At 37.4% G+C, this 27112-nt stretch overlaps 1 protein-coding gene across 16 annotated transcripts in view; it reads right to left on the bottom strand.

Moving 5' to 3' along the window:
• LOC126830900 (C2 domain-containing protein 2) overlaps positions 1-27112 on the bottom strand; it is a 376226-nt gene that overhangs the window by 26917 nt on the left and 322197 nt on the right. For 14 of the 16 annotated variants that reach the window (XM_050561390.2, XM_050561393.2, XM_056103054.1 and 11 more), the window contains exons 2-7: positions 19617-19712; positions 16656-16775; positions 13029-13133; positions 11598-11624; positions 2235-2669; positions 127-232 (exon numbers count right to left, since the gene is read on the bottom strand). In XM_050561390.2, the coding sequence (XP_050417347.1) occupies positions 127-232; positions 2235-2669; positions 11598-11624; positions 13029-13133; positions 16656-16775; positions 19617-19712 (889 nt within the window). Of the gene's footprint in view, positions 1-126; positions 233-2234; positions 2670-11597; positions 11625-13028; positions 13134-16655; positions 16776-19616; positions 19714-27112 lie in introns of all 16 variants that reach the window. The other 2 variants (XM_056103060.1, XM_056103055.1) reach the window with 2 other exon arrangements.

The following is a 27112-nucleotide window of genomic DNA, read 5'->3' as shown; positions in this document are numbered from 1 at the left end:
TTCTCGGCTTAGAGTGAAACAATTTGACTGAAATTTTCAGCATATTCCCTTTACATCATCTGTTATAGTGAGATCTACCAGCTTGTGTATCTTTAATATTATGATTATCACTAATATGATTATTACCAGTTTCCTTTGATGCGAGCCCACTGGCTTTAATAACTTTAACGAGCAATCTCTTCTCTCCAGCCGTTCGGGGAGGTTTAGCTGGGGTTACTGATGCAGCCTGAAACTACAAACAAATTATACTCAAATTAAATAAACAAATCATCTTCACAAAGTTTAAAAAAAACAACAACAACTAAAGCATATACTCTAATAAGATCACGGTGAATCACGGTGGCTAAGTGGGTAAGATGCTGGCTCGCTAACCTGGAGGTCAGGTGTTCGATCCCTGCATTGGACGAGAAAGTTCATCCAGATTTTCCGGCGTGGTTTCCCCTTGTCAGTGATACAGGACAGAGGGCCTGACAAGGACAGCTGTCTAGTCGTTCGAATGGGACAAAAAACCAAGGTCCCGTGTACACATTGGTGTGCACGTAAAAGATCTCTTGGCAGTTAGAATTTGATATAAGATTAAGCCGTAGTGCCGCTGCCCGGGCAAAATTTCCCTCATAGCACACTGTATGGCGTATGCCCGTCTTCATTAGTCCAGTTTAGGAGTAGGAGAGAGAGAGAGAGTAAAATGGGGTTTTACATCCACTCAACACAAACTAGGTCATTTCGGGACTAACATATGGTTTAATTTTATTTCAATAATTTGCCTGGCCGTTGGAGTCTTTAGCAGTGGGAGGAAACCGGAGAAAACCCACAAGGTTGGACAGGCGACCCTACTGCTTGACACATACAACTGGAGATTCGAAAGCACGCCAATTGACTCAATGACAGACCTTAAGATACAGTCTGCACGTGCTAACCATTCGGCCATCCACCCCCCACCCCCCCCCCCCCCCAGAATAGGAGGATGTTAAAACCCATTTCATTTCATTTCTAATAAGATCCACTGGAAGCCAAACTAATTTCATTTTCTGTTCTTCGTAACACCTGTTAAAAGTTTTGCTTTTTATTTTCTTAGGAAACAAAAAAAAAAAAAACTTGTTGCACTGTTCAGAAGCTTTTAGTTCCAAATTTTTCCTTTTTGAAATTTTGAACAGAACATTTTTCACATGATTCAAGTGGTATATTTATCTATCAACACTCGGAAGAATAGACCCTAAGAAGAGATAGTCAGGGTGGTGTGGCTTTATAAATAAAGTTAAATTTAAATTCTTGATTATTTTTCTGATTAAAGATGCATTATGTAAGAGCTAAATCTGGCTATTGTTAGTCTATTTTCTGACTTCAAATGTTACATGTATATAACCTATTATATAGACATTTATACACATGATCAGCCCATAATCAACTCTTGATGCCATATTATATGGACATTTATAAACATGACAAGCCTATAATCAACTCTTGATGCCATATGACAAGCCTATAATCAACTCTTGATGCCATATGACAAGCCTATAATCAACTCTTGATGCCAGATGACAAGTCTATAATCAACTCTTGATGCCATATGACAAGCCTATAATCAACTCTTGATGCCATATGACAAGCCTATAATCAACTCTTGATGCCATATGACAAGCCTATAATCAACTCTTGATGCCAGATGACAAGTCTATAATCAACTCTTGATGCCATATGACAAGCCTATAATTACATGTAACTCTTGATGCCATATGACAAGCCTATAATCAACGTGTGGCTTCGATATAAAAGGGAACTGAACACCGGCCCAATTTTAATAATTTAACGTTTAAACGGATAATCAAGACTTGTTTTTTATCGTGGCACTCAATGGTACTTGCCAATTGTGACTATCTTGTCAAAACTTCCAACATTCATATGCTCAGAATAAAGTAATCTGACTGAAATCTTCATTTTTCATTATCTATGTTTGTACCATTATAGCAAGAATGTCCATCTCTTTATCTTAATCTTATTACATAGTGCATCCTTAATATAACTATTATAGCAAGAACATCCAGCTCTTTAACTAAATCTTACATAATGCATCCTTAATATATCTATTATAGCAGGAACGTCCAGCTCTTTATCTAAATCTTACATAATGCATCCTTAATATATCTATTATAGCAAGAACGTCCAGCTCTTTATCTAAATCTTACATAAAGCATCTTTAATGCTGTCTAAAATATTTTTACATAAAATCAACTTACAGTTGGTTCAAATTGTCTAGCCTCAATGGGCTCGAAAACAGCTTCTGGACGTGGGAGGCGTTCTTTGGTAGGTTGGGAGCGGGGCTTAGCCACAGGGGCACTTTGTTGATACGGCGAGCTTGATGCGAGAAAAACTTCATTCGAAATGTCACTTGCAAACTGGTTAGCAGATCCTGCATACTGATTGGCTGCAGAAGTCATTTGGTTTGTTGTTGATGCTAACTGGTTTGATCCTGATGTCATCTGATTGGCAGTTCTTGCTTGACCTTGACCCCCACGTGCATTCTGCCCTCCCTGAGCATTAGCAGGTGCTGTACCCGCAGCCTGAGGGTCAGTCATCATCCAATCAGTGATATTATAGGTGGGGCTAGCGAGGATGATCGCATTACGAACAACCTCGTCAACCACACCAAGGTCAACCAACTCCTTTTGATCCTGAAATAAATGAAGGAAATGTAAGATCATTAAAAATGGATGAAATAATGAATGAGATTAAAAAAATTATTAAGTGATGAATTGATGAGAGTAGTATGGATGAAGAAAATTAACTGTAACTCAAGTAAAAACAAGAAGAGTCATCATCAACATCCCGCACCCTTGCACTTGTTCAGAAGTAATAAGGAAACCCAACTTCTTGGAATATCAATAGCAAATGGCACAACTACTGTAATAGGTTGATATCTTGAATGGTTAATGAGATATGCTCCAGAGAGACAGAGCCCATTTCAATATCCCTCCCTAACTTCGTTCGACACTGGATAATAACGAAATAATTATCAAAAACCTGTTAATAGAAAGGCAAATGACCCTGCTCTATTGGGAGCAGAGTCGAACATTGGAAATGTGCCCTTTCTGAACGATTCCTACCCTTACACATACTCAAAAATAGGGAGAGAGAAATGGGGTTTAACATCCACTCGACACATATGGTTCAATTTTATTTCAATAATTTGCTTGCACGTAGGGGTCTTTAGCAGTGGGAGGAAACCGGGGGACCCGGAAAAAACCCACAAGGTTGGACAGGCGACCCTACTCCTTGTCATGTACAACCGGGGAATTGAATCCACGCCAGTTGACTCAATGACAGGCCTTATGATACAGCGCGCACGTGCTAACCATTCAGCCATCCAACCCCCCTCAGACTCAAAAAGGATCCAAACTTAATATACTGTATATAATAATCAGCAAACAAAATTAACAACAAATCACAATGCACAAAAAATATATACGATACACAGTACATGATTCTTGAATTTAAATATAAAATATAAAAATATCTTGCTGCTCTATGCTGAAGTCAGAGGCAATATGTCAGAGCTACAATAAATAAAATATTTCAGTTAACATACTAAACTTACTGCATACTCTTCAGCCTCAAAAACACTAACTGGTCGAATACAACATGATCGCTTTAATAATATCTCCATTTTAATATTAATAACTAATACACTTTATATCAATAACTCACATTACAGTATATCTCAATATCTCACTTCTCAGAAAATCTCAATATCTCATAATATCCCAAAAATCCTGGAACCTCACATCTCAAAAGTTGTGATATCTAAGAACATTTAGGAAAAAAGCTTTATATCTCACATATTATATGTCTCTATATATCTCACAACATTTTAGAAAATCTTGATATCTCACAATTTCTCAAAATTCTTGATACCTCACAACATCTCAAAAGTCGTGATATTTCAGAACATCTTAGAAAATTCTGATATCTCACAACATCTCAGTAAATCTCAATATCTCACAATATCACAACATCTCAGTAAACCTCAATATCACAACATCTCAGTAAATCTCAATATTTCACAACATCTCAGTAAACCTCAATATCACAACATCTCAGTAAATCTCAATATTTCACAATATCTCAGTAAATCTCAATATTTCACAACATCTCAGTAAACCTCAATATCACAACATCTCAGTAAATCTCAATATTTCACAATATCTCAGTAAATCTCAATATCTCACAACATCTCAGTAAACCTCAATATCTCACAACATCTCAGAAAATATTGATATAGAGCACCAAACCTCCAAACCATAAATTCTGCTCAAAGCACACACAAATTTTATTCTAAGTTAGTTTTAATTCAAATATCAATATTGTTGGAGCAGTATCTCAGAAAACCTTGATGCCTCACAATATCTCAGAAAATCTTGATATTACACATTTCAGAAATTCATAAATTCTGAATATTACACTTTATCCCAGAAAATCGTGATATCTCAGAAAACCTCCTTATCTCAGAATATCCCAGAAAATCTTTATATTTCACATTTCAGAAATTCAGAATATTTCACTTTATCCTAGAAAATCGTGATATCTCAGAAAACCTCCTTATGTCAGAATATCCCAGAAAATCGGGATATCTCAGAAAACCTGACACTATCTTGATATCTCTTTGATGTAAGAAATACTATTGGGTTAAATACAACACAAACACTTCAATCATATCTTCATTTCCTTATTGTTATACGTTTTCTTTACATTCCTACCAAAAATAGGTTGCCAGGCAGCAATACAAAACATGACAAATTCTAAACTGAATTTTGTTTAACTAATGCCTAATTTCAGTAAGTAAAATATTTTCATCACGAACTGGTAGATAATTTTGAATCATATTAAACCGCTTTCGAAATAACAAGAAATATAACCGAATCATATTCAGAAAAACAAAATCTTTGTTCACAGGGCAAACACAGTAATTCCTGTTAAATACACAACAAAATGAAACCCACATCTGTTTCATGAGCACAAGTCTATGTCACTATAGCTACATAGATCTAGAAGACTAGTTAGGACTGAAACACAGACAATCTGTGAGTATTACAGCAGGAATATGTGGAACACAGCAGGGTACGTAATTAACATACTCTTACCTTCAATAACACAAAAAAACTAGTAGATATAAAAACTAGATCAAGTGACTCCTCACTGGGTTCAGATGGTGAAGTAGGAGTTTGATGTCCCCTAAATACTAGAGGGAGAGAAATGGGGTTTAACATCCACTCGACACAAACTAGATCAAGTGACTCCTCACTGGGTTCAGATGGTGAAGTAAGAGTTTGACGTCCCCTCAATACTAGAGGGAGAGAAATGGGGTTTAACATCCATTCAACACAAACTAGATCAAGTGACTCCTCACTGGGTTCAGATGGTGAAGTAAGAGTTTGACGTCCCCTAAATACTAGAGGGAGAGAAATGGGGTTTAACATCCATTCAACACAAACTAGATCAAGTGACTGCTCACTGGGTTCAGATGGTGAAGTAAGAGTTTGACGTCCCCTAAATACTAGAGGGAGGGAAATGGGGTTTAGCCTCCACTCGATACAAACTTGATCAAGTGACTCCTCACTGGGTTCAGATGGTGAAGCAAGAGTTTGACGTCCCCTAAATACTAGAGGGAGGGAAATGGGGTTTAGTGTTCACTCGACACAAACTTGATCAAGTGACTCCTCACTGGGTTCAGATGGTGAAGCAAGAGTTTGACGTCCGCTAAATACTAGAGGGAGAGAAATGGGGTTTAACATCCACTCGATACAAACTAGATCAAGTGACTCCTCACTGGGTTCAGATGGTGAAGTAAGAGTTTGACGTCCCCTAAATACTAGAGGGAGAGAAATGGGGTTTAGCGTCCACTCGACACAAACTAGATCAAGTGACTCCTCACTGGGTTCAGATGGTGAAGTAAGAGTTTGACGTCCCCTAAATACTAGAGGGAGGGAAATGGGGTTTAACATCCATTCAACACAAACTAGATCAAGTGACATGGTGAAGTAAGAGTTTGACGTCCCCTAAATACTAGAGGGAGGGAAATGGGGTTTAGCGTCCACTCGACACAAACTAGATCAAGTGACTCCTCACTGGGTTCAGATGGTGAAGTAAGAGTTTGACGTCCCCTAAATACTAGAGGGAGGGAAATGGGGTTTAACATCCATTCAACACAAACTAGATCAAGTGACTCCTCACTGGGTTCAGATGGTGAAGTAAGAGTTTGATGTCCCCTAAATACCAGAGAGAGAGAAATGGGGTTTAGCGTCCACTTGACACACGAATACTGAAATTAGAAGGTGAAGTGAGGTTTAACTCCACCCGACAATAACCGGGTCATCGAAACCATTCCACTTGACTCAATGACAGATCTTATGATCTATAGTGCACACATTAGGTTAAACCATTCGAAGGCTCCCCCCCCCAACCCCAATCAACCCACTTGATACTGACTAGGTCATTTCAAGATCAACTGACCATATATCTTTAACTTACATATTGCATAGTGCTTTGAGAGACATTTTAACCGAACAGAGGCTTTTCAGCCTAATCGTTAACCAATTCCAACCGCAAAAGTTATTTTTACAGGCCATCTGAAGAACAAGATGCTGTTCATTGTCTCGCCAGATTATCTCTCTCTCCCACATCACTGGCAGGTTGACACCACACTCTCCTGCATCACTGGCAAGGGGACACCACACTCTCCTTCATCACTGGCAGGTTGACACCACACTCTCCTGCATCACTGGCAAGGGGACACCACACTCTCCTACATCACTGGCAAGGGGACATCACTCTCTCCTACATCACTGGCAAGGGGACATCACTCTCTCCTACATCACTGACTAGAGGAACCAGACTGGAAAATCCTGAGGGGCTTTCTTGGCCAACATCCAGCTCAAACTCTGTTTAGTGAGCCAGCAGCTTAGTCAATGAGCCACTGTGACTCCCGGTTGAACGCAGTGTGTTCAAAATTCATTAGCGACACGTTTAGTTTCTTTGTGGAATGATAAATCCGCTTCATAGAACTAGAGTCATCCAATTACATGTGTCGTAGAAATAAGAAACCAGAAATTGAATAATTACATCTCTAGCAACAAATAAAACAACAAAACCGGTACTTGAATTAATCTTCAAAATGCCAGAACAAGAGGAAGCAGGGTGATGGATCAGGTTTCTTACTTATGTACCCTAGTGAAAGATTCTTACACATGTATCTACACCATGGGTACTGAGGACTATGGAAAATGACTGAATGTGACCCATACGATAAAACATTGATCACTGATCACTATTAGCCTAACTAGTGAGCAGTCATCTGGCCTATTACTATCTCTACATGTAAACACAGAATATTTTTATTTTTATTTTAATTCTTGATAAAGATCTAATACTAAGTCAACTTGAAATCATGTTCTTGATTTTAATTTAACAAACATGAATTAAAATAAGAGGCTAGAAGGGCTGGACCAGGATGGTTTGCCCTTGTCAGTGGTGCAGGACGAAGGACCTGAAAAGAACATCTGTCTAGTCGGGAAGTCTTATAGTGCACACCAATGTGTATACTGGTGAACGTCGGTTTTTCATCCTATCTGGAAGACTAAGCAAACTTTCCTGGTTGTCACCCCTGACAAATGAGACTTGAAAAAATCCAGAAGATAGGAATAAACCCATGACAAAACTTGAACCTGTATCAAATATCTATCAACAGATGCTGGAAAACTGCTAAATACTACAGAGCAGGGCTCTATAAAAGTTCAGTGTGCCTGCGCACACACTTGAAAATGTGCCTGCAGGGTCATACTGAAACACAGGGATGTAGTCAGGATTTGGTGAGTGGTGTAAAAATATATTTGGTGAGGCAAAAAAATTTTTGACAAGGGACGTGGTCTTTTATGAAAATTAAACCCTTCTTGGTGTATTTTCAGAGCATCCTCTGCCTTTTGTATTTGGTTCAGTGCAAATCAAATTTCCATTTATATATTCACATTTTACCAAATTCACTTAATTTTCATCAATGATACAGGGATCTAAAAACTTTTTGACACCACCCGACCGAGCATAAAATTGTCCAGCCCCACTCTGTTTCTCTGGATAGATAAGTTGAGGACCTTTCGGTATTTGTTGTTTTCTTGGGTTTTTTTCAAATGTTACTTTATTACTTTGAGATTAAAAATTAAATTGATTCTTAAAACGGTGTTTGTGTTTTATTTGAGTACAATGAATTATGACAACAGGTAGATATTGATAATTAAAACACGTTGTATAATTTGACTTGTTTGTAAAGTTGTTGTACGTGTCTCACGAATATTATTATTATTACGGTGGAATGAGAATCAGGTCAGGCAGAAACTGAGAAAGCTCTCATCGTCCTCCTAGTCCTACTCTCGGGCCGAAGCAAATCCACGGTCAACACAGGTAGGAAATAAAATAAGAAACATCGTGAAAATTTGCAGGCACGTGTTGGACAATTACGACATTCAAACCTTTAACATTGGAGTGCCGTAAATTGGTCTGGGTGACCTATTTACGGCAAATAAACAAATATAAAGACTGTAGAATAATTGTAAAATGAATAGACCTAGGCCTACACATCTTCTAAGTATAAATAAACAAAATACCAATACATCTTTCTTTAAACTAATTTGGGATGATAGGGTCTACTACGGCACACAAAAATAAATTATGCCGTGACAGACATGGTTTGCGTACGCCGGCTTTTACCATGGCTTTGCCGTTTGATTGCCGTGGTAAATTTCGAGCGCCGAGTTTGTGTACAGAGAAGGACGAAGGGGTTTAAATATGGCTGGGCAGCTTTCTTCGGTTTTTTCTTTGTGCTGGGCGGCAAAAAAAAGTGCCGGGCGCAGGCGCCGCCCGGCGTGGCTACATCTTTAAAAATGTGCCTGCAAAAAAGTTTTTTTATAGCAAATGTGCCTGCGCACGCCGTGCGCATGTGCGCGGAAATATTGATGCCTGCTACACAGACAGAACAAACATTACATTAAAGCACACATAATATGTATGGGCACAAAGAATCAAAACAATTATCTTAAATAAAGGTCAAACTGAATAATACTGGAAGACATCATTCTCCCTCTTATCTGTAAACTAAATAATAAATTCCTAATAAAAGTCTAATAAAAAACAAATAATAAATCCTAGTTTAAATAATAACAAATAATAAATCATGATTTAAATAATAACAATTATAATAAATCCTGATTTAAATAATAACAATTATAATAAATCCTAGTTTAAATAATAACAATTATAACAAAACCTGGTTTGAATCATTCAATTCATCGCAGTTGAATCCTTCAACTAAATTTGGAAAAACAATATTTACATAAAGAACATTTCAAAGAAATTTAATGAAATAATCTCTGAGTAGTTTTAAAAATAAACAAACGCAGGATCAAAGATAATTGCCTTCCAGGTGAAACACACAGGTAAATGTAGAAAATTACAAGATGGCACAACTTAAATGGTTTATATAACTGTTTTAGACAAAGTACACGTGTTTGATGAAGGCAGATCAGAATAAACAAACGAATCTGGCCTTATCTTGTATCCTTATCTCTTGCAGCCATCTTGTTTGTTAAAGACATATTCTCTGTGCCTTGTAACATCTGGCACGGATCTCCATGACGATGATTACCCCCCCAAAAAAACTCATCCCAGGAATCAAATTACAACCCCACACAAAACACTCATCACTGGAGTCGGTTTACAACCAGGAATATACCATCATCTATTACTACTCTAACATCACATAGGAAAAAAACTCTCAACACAACACACTTCGGCATGCATGCATGTGTAATTTGTGTGTGCACGCACAGTTTTATACTTCTCACAGACATTCTTACACATTCCTGCAGTTCCTTGAATAAATATTTTCTAAAATCTATTTTCTAACATATTCACAATATATGCTAAAGATAGGTTGCCAGGCAACAAAACATACGTCCACAGCAGCTGAATCATATTTAGTCTGTTGAAGGCAATGGGGTGAATTTGCAAGACAATTTCATACAGATCAAATTATAATTTTCGTCCCTTGAGGGTTCACAAGGTGCTACAAACTGAATCAAGGGCCTTAACTCTAAAAGTAATATATAAAAATTGCTGAAGTTCAGCAGCCTTTCTCGTTTTACTAATTTTAATAATGCATATAAATTTCATACAGATAGGATGATGACTTTTGTCGTTCGAGCATTCACAAGGTTCAACAAAGTGAAACAAGGGCTATAACATAATTAACGGAAATTGCTGAAATTCAATAGGCCTCTCTGTTTTATTAATTTAAATAACGCATATAAATTTCACACAGATAGCATGATAACTTTGGCATTAGAGCATTCACAAGGTTCAACAAAGTGAAACAAGGGCCATAACTCTAGACGTAATTAATGGAAATTGCTGAAATTTAAAGGATGCATATAAATTTCACACAGATCGGATGATAATTTTTGTCCTTAAAGCATTCACAAGGTGCAATAAAGTGAAACAAGGGCAATAACTCCAAAAGAAATTAACGACAATAATTGTAAACCACATATATCAATTTCAAAACAATCAGATCATAAATGTAGTCTGTTGAGTGTTCACAAGAAAGTGTGGTCGACTTACCGTAGGACAGACGGAGATGACAACAATATACAACCACATTTCCATGTGGGCATATAAAAATAAAACGTCAATTTGAATATATTTAGCTATTTCACTAATTCACATAATGCAAAAACTTTGGAAAATAAAAAGCAGTAGCAGTAACATTTCATTTACCAAATATTTAGGTCATTTCGAAACTAACATAGTCTTACTTTACTTCTATAGTAGCGTGGAATGCTATAGAATAAAATATGTATATATAGTGCCAGGGCTGTCGAAACGAGGTTAGGATCCTTCATCTACCCAAATAATTTGCAAATAATCATCAAAGGGACAAGCTGGGAGCCCTATTTGCATTTTTACTAACTATGCTGACAGCTCAAAACCACCTATAGACATCGGGGGTTGTTGTCATCCAACCATCCAGAGACAAAAAAAAAACATCTCATCCAATCTGACCAAATTCAAACATTTTTTGCCTTACAAAATGTGCAGTGGAAGCGAACAAGAGGAAAATAAGCATAGATAACGAAGTGAAATGAAATGGGTTTTAATGTCTACTGTTGTGCAACACCCAAGCTAATGACGGCCAGGATACACCATGCTGTGTGCCATGCCAAAGTGTACCCAGGACTTTGATTTTCTGTCCCATTAGAACCTGCACTGACAAGTGAAAACTGGGAGGATCTCTTCCCAGTTAGTGAGGCAGCGTCTTACTCTCTGAGTCACCATGGCTCCCAGCATATCTGACAGACATATTTTTAACAATCCTTTTTTTTTTAAACGATGGGTTTGCAAAACTAAAACCTAGTGAAAAGAGTGCAAAAAAACCTCAAAACCAACTAAAAACACATCTATTGACAATAAATCTGTTTCTGATATATTTGTGTAGAAATCAAATCATTCTTCAATCTCTATATATATATGTACGCAGTTGTCATGCAAAGTCAACTTACCACTTGGTTAGTATCTGGACCAAACTTCTGTAAGGATATATATGGGTGTATATTAAATAAATATCTAGGTAATGAAAGGGGAGGGGGGGACGACAACGCTCCCTTAAAAGAGACTGGACAGACCGGGAGATCTGCTTAGCTGCTGGATCAAATGATTATGTCAATGGAGAGATTAGATATTTAAAAATCCCAGCTTAACAATACCACAAAAATAATTGCTTGGAACTCAGTGTTGGTTTATTCATCTTCGTAACGTTCATGGGAATTAAGGTGGAGAAGAATTTTGGTTTATTGATCTTCATAACATTCAAACGAGAGAGAGAGAGAAATGGGGTTTAACATCCACTCTACACAAACTAGGTCAGTTTGGGACTGACATATGGTTTAATTTTATTTCAATAATTTGCTTGCACGTAGGGGTCTTTAGCAGTGGGAGGAAACTGGAGGACCCGGAGAAAACCCACGAGGTTGGACAGGCAACCCTACTCCTTGTCATGTAAAACCGGGATTTGAAACCATGCCAGTTAACTCAATGACTGGTCTTATGATACAGCGCACGTGCTAACCATTCGGCCATCCAACCCCCCAACGTTCAAGGGACTTTTAACCTGAAACGTTATGACGATGAATAAATCACCTCTCATTTCAACCTAAGTACGTTTTTTGTACTGCTGTTGAGCAGGGAATTTTAAATATCTATCAAATAATAATCCAGATATAGAAAGTAATTTCTCGCGATAATGTCACTCTCTTGAAATAAGATGTTAGTTTCAAGAAAGGGTAAATGATGATAATTGATAAAGATGATGATGATGATAACGATCAAGTCAAATGAAGTTCCATGAAAGGGTGTTAAAGATCATGCCAGGCACTGAAAACTACCCCCACCCCCACCAGCCACAGCTTCATCATCCTTGATATCCATGAAGATAGGTTGCCAGGCAATGACCCCCCCCCCCCCCCCGACCACAGCAAGCAGTCCATAAAGATTGTTGGTGTGAATCGTTTAAATGCAAACTCTTTATAGTAGATCAGATGATAACTTTCGCTATTAGAGTGTTCACATAGTTCTACAAAGTGAGTAGGGGCAATAACCCTAGAAGTAATTAACTGAAATTGTTGAACTTCAATTCGTTTCTGCACATATCTTTTATTCTATTCTCATGACTACCCAGCAAGTATTTTATTTGCCATGACTAGTCAACAAGTATTTTATATTACCATGATTAGTCAGCAAGTATTTTATATTATTGTGACTAGTCAACAAGTATTTTATATTACCATGATTAGTCAGCAAGTATTTTATATTACCATGACTACCCAGCAAGTATTTCATATTATCATCAGTAGTGAACAAGTATTTTATATTATCATGATTAGTCAGCAAGTATTTTATATTACCATGACTACCCAGCAAGTATTTCATATTACCTGGAAGGGATTTGATGGTTTAACATTAGTTTTAATTTCTGGTTTTCCTATAAATCCAGCTGTTACTTTAACTTCACCACGGATTTTCTCCACAGTCGCTCGCACCTGAAATAAATGATAATATATCATCTTAATTTAAAAATAATAAAAAATCACCAGTGTTTACTGCTACATGATCAACTCTAATTGTTTGAAACAAAATAGTCGACCCTAAACTTCTTTCTTCCTTCCCGTGCTCTATAAAGAGAGAGAGAGAAATGGGGTTTAACGTCCATTCAATACAAACTAGGTCATTTCGGGACAAACATATGGTTCAATTTTATTTCAAAAGCATTGGGAGGAAACCGGAGGACCTTAAGAAAACGCACGAAGTTGGACAGGCAATCCTACTCCTTGTCACGCACAACTGGGAAATCGAAACCACGCCAGTTGACGCAATGACAGACCTTATGATACAGCACACACATGCGCTAACCATTCGACAATCCCCCAACCCCTCCCGGCCGGGGCTATATAACTTAGTCTTGCTGTTATTATCTCCAAACAATTTCCAAGATCGAAATTTGGGTATTATTTTTAAGAACCTTAGATAATGGAAATCCAACAAAAAGATTTTCCCATAGATCAATCTTATTTTTATTACACACCCAAGGCAAATATGACAAAGTTCACTGATAAGAAAGTAAAGGGTGGGTTGTTGATTTGTGAGAGTGCTAAAGATTTTTATTTATTTACACAATAAGGCCTTCAAAGTCAATATTTTGCATTCATATCTCATGAAAGAATAGGATGCGGAGGAGAGGGGGATGGCAACCCTCCCTTAAAAGATACAGGGAAGGGGGATCAGCAACAATCCCTTGAAAGATACAGATAAGGGGAATGGCAACCCTCCTTTGAAAGAGTAACAAAGGCTGAACAAGCCAATATAACGTTTGACAGAGTTAATATTCTGCATCCAAATTTACCTGTAAAAGAAATGAAACAAAATGGGCTTTGATGTTCTACTTTTCTACACCAACTGGGCTAATCAAGATGGGTGGAGGGAAGGGGGTGGGGAGGTGGATGGCCGATTGGTTTGTGCATGCGTGTTGTATCATTGAGTCAACTGGCGTGGTTTCAATTCCTTTAAATCTAGGGGAACCAGTTAGGCTAAGTGGGTAAGACGCTGGCCCGCTAGCCTGGAGGGCGCATGTTCGATCCCTGCATTGGCCGAGAAAGTTCATCTGGATTTTCCGGCGTGGTTTCCCCTTGTTAGTGGTGCAGAACGGAGGGCTTGACAAGGACAAAAATCCAAGGACCCGTGTATACATTGGCATGCATGTAAAAGATCCCTTGGCAGTTTGAATGAATATAAGAGTAGGCCATAGTGCTGCTACCTGGGCAAAATTTCCCTCATAGCACACTGTATGGCGTATACTTGTCTTCTTTAGCCCAGTAGGAGCAGAACAGTAGGACGTTAAACCCCATTTCATTTTATTTTTCATTTCCTTTAAATCTAACAATGTCCATTTAACCTTTCAATGATAGAAAAAAAATAGTTCGAGAAATTGATCCTGTTATTGCGCATCTATAATGATAAAAAGCTGAACACATGCCAAAACTTGCAATTCATTTTCATAGCCCTGGTTTTTAAATTCGAAATTCTTCTAAATCTTGCCATTAGAATCAATTCTATTAAAGAAATCAATGATATCAACATGAATGTGATGTCGGCCTATAAATCAGTGGGTCTGCCAACCCATTAAATAAATACGCAGTTAGAACGTGACATATATCAGATACTCAGCCTGCATAAACCTGAAAACTCATTTCATATAATGCAAATAAAAAATCTGAATGAATTAAAATAGGAAAGTTTTTATTCCAGGGGATAATTGTGTTCATGACTTATAGCCATAACTTTCATTAAGTTTCAGGACAACAGAGAAACAGGCTATTCTTGCTCCTCAAATTGAACAAATTCACTGGTAATGGGCAATCTGGTTAAAACACAGATCCTATTTCATTTCGTTTTTATAGTTCAAAATTTCGTTTTACTTGTCTTTACTACACTAGGATCTGGAAGAGTTATCATTGACGTGTTCTGAATGGTGTGAGGAATTAGCCAATGACACGGTCTGTCACGGCGAGTTTTAGTCGTGTTTTGCAGGGAACAGTGGGTAATCCACTAATAACATCAATGCTGATTGGTTAATAAAGCCGCTCGTATGACCTCTGACGCGACCTATCGCTACAACCGTTCAGATCTTCATGTAGTGTAGGCCATCGAAAGTATAAAAAAATGAAACGAAATATAGATCTGTATTTTAATCAGATTGTGTTAATGGATAATATTTTTTTCTTCCTTCACATAAATTAAAAGGAAATAGCCTGTATAGGATGGATAAAGAAAACAAAGGTTACCAGGCAACATAGCATATGATATTCCATAGCAACTACGTCATACGAGTGATAGTCCATAAAGGCTGTCGCATTGTTATTCTTTTGGAAAACAAAAATATTCCCCAGAGTGAGCAAGGCAATAACTCTAACAGTAATTTACAGAAATGATTGAAATCTAACAGGCCTCTTTGCTGAACTAATGTGAACAATGCATATAAATTTTAAGTTTTTGTTGCTAGAGAGTTCACAAGATTGTACAAAGTATGCAAGGACAATAACTCTTGAAATCAATGAGAATCAATAGGATTCATTATTTCAATAATATAATGGAGTGGTTTCGAATCCCTGATGGGGTCGTCTGTCCAACCTTGTGGGTTTTCTCCGGGTCCTCTGGTTTCCTCCCACTGCTAAAGACTCTTACGCGCAAGCGAATTATGAACCATATGTTAGTCTCGAAATGACCTAGTTTGTTTCGAGTGGAGTTAAATCTCTCTCTCTCTCTCTCTTCTCTCCTCTCTTCCCCTCTCCTCTCCTGTCTTCCCCTCTCTTCTCTCACTCTCTCTTCTCTCGCTCTCTCTCTCTCTCTCTAGTGTGCAAGCAACAGACAAAGTGAGAAGATCAAGCAATTAATTTTGTTTGTAAATCATAATGTTTCCCAATCAGAAATAGGAATAGTTGTTTCTGAGTAAACAAAACTTCAAATTGGTCTGACCTTATTCTAATCGAGATGGAGGCCAAATGGTGTAAGGCGTGCACTTTGGATCATAAGGTCTGTCATTGAGTCAAATGGCATGGTAATGATAACCCTCTAAGACTCTGGTATGTGAGAGTTAGAGAGAGAGAGAAATGGGGTTTAACGTCCACTCGACACAAACAAGGTCATTTTGGGACTAACACATGGTTCAATTTTATTTTCATAATTTGCTTGCACGTAGGGGTCTTTAGCAATGGGAGGAAACTGGAGGACCCGGAGAAAACCAACAAATTTGGACAGGCTATGTGACAAGGAATAGGGTGGCCTGTTGAACTTCGTAGGTTTTCTCTGAGTCCTGCAGTTTCCTCCCAGTGTTAAAGATTGTTATGAGTTAAACAAGATTTTTCTCTTTCTCTCTTTCCTTATTCTAATATCCACTTAGATCTAAGTTAGTCCCGAAATAACCTAGTTTGTGTCAAGTGGACATTACCGCCCCCGTTCTCCACTTAGATCTCAGATTATCATATATATTACAATATAGTTATACTGACCTTGCCCTTGAGGCGTAATATTTTGGCGGTACAGTTCGTTAGTTTAACGCCTTCATTCGTCGTTTGAGAGGCAAATACAACAAACGCCATGTCACGTGACTCCACATGTCCTTGGATTGTCTGAAAGTAGAAATAAGATTAAATCATTAATAAAACCCAAAAGAATAACGGGGTGGGGGGCACAAGGTCTGTCTTTCGAATCCCACACTTGTACAGATCACCTTTCTCTGAGTTGTCAGGTTTCCTCCCATAAATAAAGTGTATTGTGTGTTAGTCCTGATTTGTATCGAGGGGACGTTAAACACCCACGTTTGAGTTAATGCGAATTTGTTTTGAGTACCCCTTACAACTAGCTGACATTGTTGTGCAGGTGAAGGAGGAACACTTTACAGGTGTAAATTGATGAAGAATTGATGTAATTCCGTCATACGTTTACTTGTCTGCATGAACCCAGTTTACTTTCATCTTGTCTATCGACAGACAACGAACTGACATATAGGTGTGGAAAGGAACTCATGACAGATCCAATTTCAGTAAGAATTGATATAAGCACGGGACTGTACATCTCAGTGGATGCTTACAGTTAGCCCCGGAATCCATTCACTTGAGCTAATATATGTGTTTGTTGTTTGTGGGTCTGTGTATATTGTGTCCGTGGGTTTCTCCCGTGTAATTGTGTGTGGTGCGGTCACCCTGCACTTGCTATAGTATATAATTTGTTGTGCGTTTGTTGTTTGTGTAAGTGAATATTGTGTCCATGGGTTTGTCTTGTGTAATTATTTGTGTGTGGTGCTATATAGTGCAGAAAAGTAGGACATTGAACTCCAAATTAACCAATTCTATAACTAACAGTAAACATCTCTTCGAGTCGACTAGGGTTATTTTTATTACCGATACGCTGAAAAAAAATGTTGTTCACAAAAATAATTACAAGGGAAATTATCAACCAACTTTAATTAGAATTCACTGGTATTTGAAGTGTGTTAATGAGTGTTTTGTTAATTACCTGGGTCGTTACAGGTAATTAATAATGTAAAACAGAGACCAGGTATAATCAAGATGACTACTCACTTGCTGGTCTATAATTTATGGGTCAATAAGTTCTTTGTGATTATTTATCAACCTAACCCCATGGCTGTACACTCTTTTACATGAGAAAAGTGGGAATTGCACATCATGTCAGGACTCGACCCACATCAAAATTCAATCTGATTAAAATACAGATGTATATTTTGTTTTGTTTTTTTATACTTTCGATGGCCTACACAACATGAAGATCTGATCGGTTGTAGTGGGAGGTCATGTCAGAGGTCGTATGAGCGGTTTTTGACCCTATGACATCAAACATAGATTAATCAGTGTTGACGTTTCTAGGGGTTTACCCACAGTTCCATGCACAACATGCCAAGAACTTGCCGTCACAGACCGTTTCATTGGCTAATCTTTCACTTCAACCAAACCACTGGTAATATAACAACTCTTCCAGATCCTAGTGTAGTCAAGACAAGCAAAATGAAATTTTGAACTATAAAAAACGAAACGAAATAGGATCTGTGTTTTAATCAGATAGCCAGGTAACCTTAGCAACTTTATCCTTTTATCAGATTCACAGGAAATTTTTGATAGAATATGACAAATGTTTGTGTTTCTAATTTTTTAAACCGTTTTTTTTTTTTTTTTCACATACAAAAAGGACATATTTGCAGTATTGAAAGTTTGAATCCTTTGGGACCTACATGAACCCGTAACTACCGTCTTCCTTTAACACTATTTAATGAAGGACTTGGGAAATAAGACAGGGAACAGCCCTTTAACCAGTGACGTTATGAAGATGAATAAACCAAGTAGTCTGTTTATGTACTGCTGTTGAGCAGGGATTTTGTTACTTAAATGGTTTGAAGCAGACTAGTGAGTAATAGTTCGGGAAGGTTTTGAAAATGACCTACAAACCTCAATGTAAAACAGATCACTTAATTTTTCAGGGGACTGGGGTAGTCGCTATTCATATGTAACAGGTGCGATAGGGTAAAAATCACTGAAACAACTTATTTATGACCCTGATCACCAAATCACTTCAGGAGACTGGAGAAGTCGCTATTCTTATGTAACAGGTGCGATAGGGTCAAAATCACTGAAACAACTTATTTATGACCCTGATCACCAAATCACTTCAGGGGACAGGGGTAGTCGCTATTCATATGTAACAGGTGCTATAAGGTCAAAATCACTGAAACAACTTATTTATGACCCTGATCACCAAATCACTTCAGGGGACTGGGGTAGTCGCTATTCATATGTAACAGGTGCTATAAGGTCAAAATCACTGAAACAACTTATTTATGACCCTGATCACCAAATCACTTCAGGGGACTGGGGTAGTCAATATTCACATGTAACAGGTGCTATAAGGTCAACTTATTTATGACACTGATCATCAAATCACTTCAGGACTTATCTAGGGTATACATTTATTGCTATAATTCTATTAGGTGCTGGGGCTTTAATAGTGGGAGGAATGACATCAGGTTATGCATTAAACTATAATACATATTTATGGAAGAGCAATTACTGATTTATTTAGGCAACATTTCAACTCAAGGAGTATTCTCTCATCGTTTTCAAGCCAGTGATCATTCTCATTGTTACTTCTAAGCTGGGATCATAGAACGTATGACTTGCTTAAATAACAGAAATGAAATGAAATGGGGTTTAACGTCCTACTGTTCTGCTCCTATACTGGGCTAATGAAGAACCCTTGACAGTTGGAATTCGATATAAGAGTAGGCGATAGTGCTGCTGCCCAGGCAAAATTTCCCTCATAGCACACTGAATGCCGTTTTCATTAGCCCAGTCGGACATTTAACCCCATTTCATTTTATCGCAACAATATATCGCCCTCGACAACATTAGAATTGAAAATTAAATAATTTTTTTTCAAAGAGAAAAAATCTTTCAACTTACAAATTTGTCATCTTGACCAATCTGTGAGGATATGTCTGAAAATTTGGGAGGTAAACTTCCAGATTCTAATTTTTCAAACTTTATTTGTACTGGTCCCTGTAAATATAGAAAAATGAGATTAGTTTTAAACAATACAGAGGGATTGCATGGCAACAATATAGACAGCAGTTAAGTCATCAGAGCAGCTCATGGTGTTGTTTTAATGTCAATCTTTAGGAGGGAGAGAGAAAGGGGGGGAGAGGGATGGCTACAACACACGTCATCTGAATAGTTCATAAGAGAGATAGAGAGAGAGAGAGAGAGAGAGATATGGAGTTTAACGTCCACTCGACACAAACTAGGTCTTTTCGGGACTAACATATGGTTTAATTTTATTTACATAATTCGCTTGCGCGTAGGGGTCTTTCCCAGTGGGAGGAAACCGGAGGAAACCCACGAAGATGGACAGGCGACCCTACTCCTAGTCACGTACAACCGGGGATTCAAAACCACACCAGTCGACTCAATGATAGACTTTATGATAGAGCGCGCGCATGCTAACCATTCAGCCATCCACCCCCCCCCCTCCCAGATTAACACACTGACAAAGATTCTATGACATCATCAAGGACAATAGCTCTAAAAGTAACATTGAAATTGCTCATCATCGTCATAATTAAAACAAAGCATAAATCTAAATTGGATTATGGTGATATTCGATAGAGTGTTCACAAGTTTCTACAAAGTAAGCAAGAGCAGTAACTCTAGAAATGGATGACATTCATTTCTACAACTGGCAATCAGATGATAACTTCTGACAAGATTCCAGAAAGACGGAAGTAATTAACAAAATTGTTGATCTTGGAGTTTAAATATAGATGGGTACCCACCCTGCAAAATAAAAGTTACATTCAATTCCTGTCTTGTTCCTGTTAGTGGTATCTAAATTATTGAAAGTTTTATTGGCTTTGTGTTATTGCGATTTGACAAATTTAAAACCAATTTAAAACAAGACATAAAACAGTCTTGGCTTTAAAACATCACTCACTTTTCAACAATACGTCTACGAGATCAAGCCAAATAATTCTCATCGACATAACCTTTAAACAGACTTTGAATAAAAGCAATAAATTAGCCCCAAAAAACAATTTCTTGCTGTGTTAATTTGACGTCTGCTAGCCATGTGTTGAATGAGGTTATTACCTCCCTTTGTAATAAACTCACGTGAAGTTAAAGTGACACTGTCGTAAATACCATCCAATAACGGAAACTGTTTTTTTTCTAATTGTATCAGATTCTGATAATGAGACATAGTAAGCATAGCTTGCCCTGTGCATCTCACCTGTCACTACCTATAGAGGAGTCATAAAGTTATTTGAAAATCTATATTTATCGTTTTGAACCATGTTTGTAAGGCTACGTTATATTTTTATTGTTTAGATATATTCAGCCAATCAGATTAAAATACAGATCTATATTTCGTTTTGTTTTTCTATACTTTCGATGGCCTACACTACAAGAAGATCTGACCAGCTGTACTGGAAGGATACGTCAGAGGTCGAACAAGCGTTTTTTTACCCTATGACGTCAGACATTGATTAATCAATCAGCATTGATGTTTCTTGTGGTTTACCCACAGTTCCATGCACGGCACGCCAAGACCTCGCCATAACAGATGGTTCCATTAGCTAATCCTTCATGACAACCAGAACACCCGTTATATAACAACTCTTCCAGATCCTAGTGTAGTGCAGACAAATAAATCAAAATTTTGAACTTTAAAAAAGGAAACGAAATATGATCTGTGTTTTAATCAGAATGTATAATTAATCCATTAAACTACCCACAACTATATAATTTACAGTAATGAAATAAATGGGAGAGTCTTGTTCACAATAGATTCCCGAGTTGTACGTGACAAGGAGTAGGGTCGCCTGTCCAACCTCGTGGGTTTTCTCCGGGTCCTCCAGTTTCCTCCCAATGCTAAAGACCCCTACACGCAAGCGAATTATTAAAATAAAATTGAATCATATGTTAGTCCCAAAATGACCTAGTTTGTGTCTTGTTCACATTAAGGGCACCCTATCATTTTCTCCAGCAGTCTTCTTGTTATTATTAGCAATTTATGTGGCATAATGGGAGGATTCTAGTGATGACACACCAAATGGCATTGACCATTGATTGCCTGCCATCGTTGTATCACTTTAATACTAGTAATAAACACAAGACCATAATACAAGCGAAATTCAGACATGCAACCCTACTCTTAGAGGCCAATCAGTTTGGTTCCCTCCCTTTAATACTAGTAATTAATCTGAGATCGTAAGAACAAGTGAAGTCACCATGTTATAATTATCAGAATTACTGTACAAAACCAGACACATAGTTTATTATCAATATCCCAGAATTTGTTGAGTCATAAACTAGGATGGAAAGCAATCAAAATGTTTTGTTTATATCAAACAGTAATCATTCTCTTCCCATCTTGATATTAAACTATACCAAGATTCCATACATTCCTGGTGTGAGAGAGAGAGAGAGTGAGAGAGAGACCGAGGAGAGTTTGATTCCCTACATTCCTAGTGGGAGAGGTAGAGGATGGGTTTAAGTCCCCTGGACACAAACTAGGTATTACATTTTGTAATTTTGTCCAGTATGGAATTATCTATATATTCTGTGTTTCTGTTGATATTTTCAATTCATGTTCAACACAAAGCTAAGATAGAGAGAGAAACTTGACACAAACTAGGTTATTTCAGGACTAATATATGGTTCAATTTTATGTCAAGTACAGATTATCACACAATGCATATATTGTGGCTGCCACATACATAACACCTGCTAAATTTACCGAAATTTGAAAAAAAATACCAAAATTTGAAAAAAAATACCGAAATTTGAAAAAAATACCGAAATTTGAAAATCTACAGAAATTTGAAAAGTTACAGAAATTTAAAAATTTACAGAAAATTTGGTTTCATGCATGGTTATTGAAAATGTAACAGTGTAAGTGTAATAGATCTACTAAATAGAATATAAAAGTATAAGTATGCATTAATGAATAAATCTAATATACTTGTGTAATATAATATTTATTCCATATAATGATGTGTGAATATATACTGATTGATGCAGTGAATAAACAACAGACACAATAATAAACTGATCATTATATTTGTACACACGTAAATAACAGCGTAATAATGGAAGAGATCCGAGTATTATTCCCTTACTGGTTGGTAAATATACCTACTGAAGTAGATAATAGCACAATGATGTTTGCTTAGCAAGCATTGCCAACATATGGTGGAAGAATGTGGTAGCATTTTTTAGTCCAAAGGGTGTGAAGATATTTATAGTGGTATCTCTTGTATTTATATACTACCCTAAAACTTATATCGACACATGGTACCTATCTGAAAGGCAATGATACTAATACAGTTCCCGGTAGTACTTCAGTATATACAAGTAAACATGATCAAAATTAGATACAAATAGAAGTTGGGAAAGGTGGTAATTAAAAAATCTTAAAGCTAGTTCTGATCCTAATAATACTACCAAATGCATATTAAAGATGCATTATTCAAGATATCTTTCTATTGCAGGTCTTTGTTTTAGCTTCGGATGTTATATCTTTTATTTTTAAACTTTTATTGCCATCAGATGTTTGAGATTTTCAACAGATTTAAATATGATTGGCAGTTAATGATTTAATTCAGAAATAGATAATAAAGACTTTGTTTATTATCGTAACAATGGTAGCAATGACAATCGAGACTACAGAGCAATAACTCCGCTCAAAATGAAATAATTTGACAAAAATTTTCAACATATTCCCTTTTCATTATCTATTTTTAACTATTGTAGCTCTTTATCTAAATCTTACATACTGCATCTTCAATGTATACTGGCAGCATGCAGTATTAAAGCCTCGTCATTGGCACAAGTTTTGGCAATCCTGTACATAAAATCAGAACAAAAAAATAAATCCAAAACACTTTTCTGTAATTTCTTCATTTACAGTTATGTTTTCTTGTAAATTTTTGTCATAATGAAAATTTGCTATGGAAAAACGTGGAACCAGAGACCCTGTTTCAACTTATCCACAGACAACCGTCTGATCAGGTGCCCAACATGTGGTATGAAGAATGTGGTTGTAGTGTATTTGATGGAGAAGTTTGACAACTGAATGTTTATTCATTTACAGCCTGATGTGAATTAAAGCTATTTAAAACATTTATACCATACAGATCGGTGAAGGGTAAACACAGATTGGTCAGTGAAAGAAGGATATACATGTAGTAGACTAAATCAATATCAAAGTAGGATTCGATATTGACCATAATTACAGTCTGATGTAAATTAAATCTAATTGCATTGATGAAGTGTAAATACAGACTGGTCAGTGGGAGAAGGATATACATGTAGTAGACTAAATCAACAACAAGAGTAGGAATAGATATTGACTCAAATGATTGCTGGTCACTTGACTGTATCTCTCTCCTATAAGAATACAGTACAATGTTAATTCTCGTCTCTTTTGACAGACTCTAAATTTTCCCAAAATTTCTACCACATATTTGGCAACTTCTTGCCCAGAATAGCTATATACAGTAAATGAGTTCCGTTAAATCTCATTTCATTTTTAATTATCATTGCCATGTTCAAAAGTTCAGTACGCATCAGCTTTTACTATCAAGTACTATATCATTTACTATCAGTTATTTACTATATTTCCATCTGACCAATCAGGGAAAGGGCATCTGTTGTACTGGGGGTCAATATACTACTGATATAATATATATAGAGTATACCAGTTATAGATGGTGGAGATGGTGCCAACTATATCAATATATCTCTTCTATTTATATACATTTGTAACTAGGTTTTTAGTTACCGGTACTCGTGTCGATAGATCATGATTCTCGATAGCGATGCCAGGCCGGTGTGAGTTTTGAAGTAATATACACCAACTTACACCAGTACTCTGTAACCAACCATGCTATGTGGATTAATGACATTCCTAGTCTCGATAACCCAGCCTTTTCCCCTTGTCGGAGTGTTCCCATATAGGTGTTGCCAAGGAAGCTTCAGCAAACCATTCAGCTACTCAAAACTGACGACGAAAGTGAGAAATTAAGATTATGGAACGTTCTGACCATATTTCTGTCACTGTCATTTCGGGACGAACACATGGTTCAATTTTCTTTAAATAAATTGCTTGCATGTAGCGGTCTTTAGATTAACTCTTTATTGTACTATCATTACTAAAAACCCAATTAATTCTTACTCTACAATATATAGCAATGTTGGGGGGGGGGGGGCCTGGAGAAAACACCTGAAGTCGCACATGTACAAGTGGGGAATCCAAACCATGCCACTTGACTCAATGACAGAAGTTATGAAGCCAGAAAATAGACATGCAATAAACAGATTTAGCTTTTACATAATGCATCTTTAAATATAAACCACCAACAAATCATGGGACAGATTGGCAAATAATCATGTTTTATCTTATCAAGAAGTCACTCTGTCACCAGTAGTCAATGTTTTAATCCAGGTTAATTTCATGATACATTAAACCTAATGTCATTAACTTTATCTTGTTCCACAATAACCCTTTAACAAGCTATACATTCCACTGTACCATGAGCTAATGTTCTAGACCGGGTAGAAGGCTGAATGGCTATAGCATGTGCGCGTTGTATCATAAGGTCAGTCATTGATTCCCTGGTTGTAAGTGACAAGGAGTAGGGTTGCCTGTCCGACCTCGTGGGTTTTCTCTGGGTACTTCGGTTCCCCCGCCACCCACTGCTAAAGACCCCTACTCGCTAGTGATTATTGAAATAAAACTGAACCCAATGTTACTCCCAAAATGACCTAGTTTTTGTCTAGTGGTGGGAGGAAACCGGAGGTACCGGAGAAAACCCACGAGGTTGGACAGGCAACCCTACTCCTTGCCACGTACAACCGGGGATTCGAAACCATGCCAGTTGACTCAATGACAGACTTTATGGTACAGTGCACACATGCTAACCATTCAGCCATCAAACCCCCCTAATAGTAAGCCAACAGTTTGATCCCGGCATTGGCCGAGAAAGTTCATCGGGATTTTCCGACGTGGTTTCCCCTTGTCAGTGGTGCAGAATGGAGGGCCTGACAAGGACAGCTGTCTAGTCCTTCGGATGAGACGAAAAACCGAGGTCCCGTGTATACATTGGAATGCACATAAAAAATCCCTTGGCAGTTGGAATTCGATATAAGAGTAGGCAATAGTGCCGCTGCCCGGGCAAAATTTCCCTCATAGCACACTGTATGGCGTATGCCCGTCTTCATTAGCCCAGTATAGGAGCAGAACAGTAGGACGTTAAACCCCATTTCATTTCATTTCAGTAAGCCAACAAGACAAACTACAAAGACATTGCAAGAACTAAACAACAATTATATATCAAATCAATGATCTGGTACAGAACTCTCTATTCTCTATGTTTTTATTGTTATTTCTAGTTCATGACCAAAACACAAAGTTACTAATGTCAAGCCGAAGTTCAATAATGTCTAAATGGTTACTATCGATTGTCTTTCAAGTTGTATATCTGCAATCATTATTTCCAAGTCTGTTTTTATTTTATTTTCGATTTGTCATCAGTTTTGTGTGTGCGGGGGCTGGGGGAGGGGGGTGGGGAGTATGGGTGCGGTGTGGTTGGAGTGTAGCGGGGGGGGGGGGGGTATGAGATGCAAGAGGCAAGAGTGGAGGAAACTATGCCATAGTGTGAATAAGGCAATTGCTTGCTTGTTTGATCCCGGTTTTACCCGAGACAGTTCCAGCTTGGTTTCCCTTTGTCAGTGGTGCAGGACCTGGCAAGGAAAGGTGTCTAGTCATTTGGATGAGATGAAAAAAAAACAAGGTCCACCTGTGCACTTGTTGGAGCATATGTAAAAGAAACCTAAAGAATTCGAATTATATAAAACGTAGGCGTTAACGCTGCTGCCTGGGCAAAATTTCCCTCATTGCAAACTGCATGGCGTTTACCCGTCTTTATTACCCCGGTCGGTGTATTTCATCGTTTTTTACTACAAGCCTTGCTATATCAGGTAATGAATGACATATGCTTTTAGAGAATGTAACAATAGCCAATAATTTTCTGGGATATCTGATGCGACCACACCCTAAATCATCATTACCATGGTATTATTACTTTGGTAACTGTATATTGTTGACTACACGGTAACCATGGTGATGATATATGTTATTAAAATGTTTTATAGTAGAGTGTAGTTATATATATTAGAAATAATAGACTAATATTCTACAGAATGATTCTAGGGTTACAACAGGTGATATCTGATGATCCCGTCTTCATTAGCCCAGTTTAGGAGCAGAACAGTAGGACGTTAAACCACATTTCATTGCCGATAACTGATTACAGTTTGAGTTCAATCAAAACCTCTGTGGCAACAGTCTTGGTGTCAAAAACCTTCTACATTCCTCTTATGTTATAAATAAGTTTTCCTCT

The sequence above is a fragment of the Patella vulgata genome, chromosome 8 (genome assembly GCF_932274485.2).
Source record: "Patella vulgata chromosome 8, xgPatVulg1.2, whole genome shotgun sequence".
Lineage (NCBI taxonomy): Eukaryota > Metazoa > Mollusca > Gastropoda > Patellidae > Patella > Patella vulgata.
Note: the sequence above shows the minus strand (reverse complement) of the source record. Positions and strands in the feature narration are given on the sequence as shown.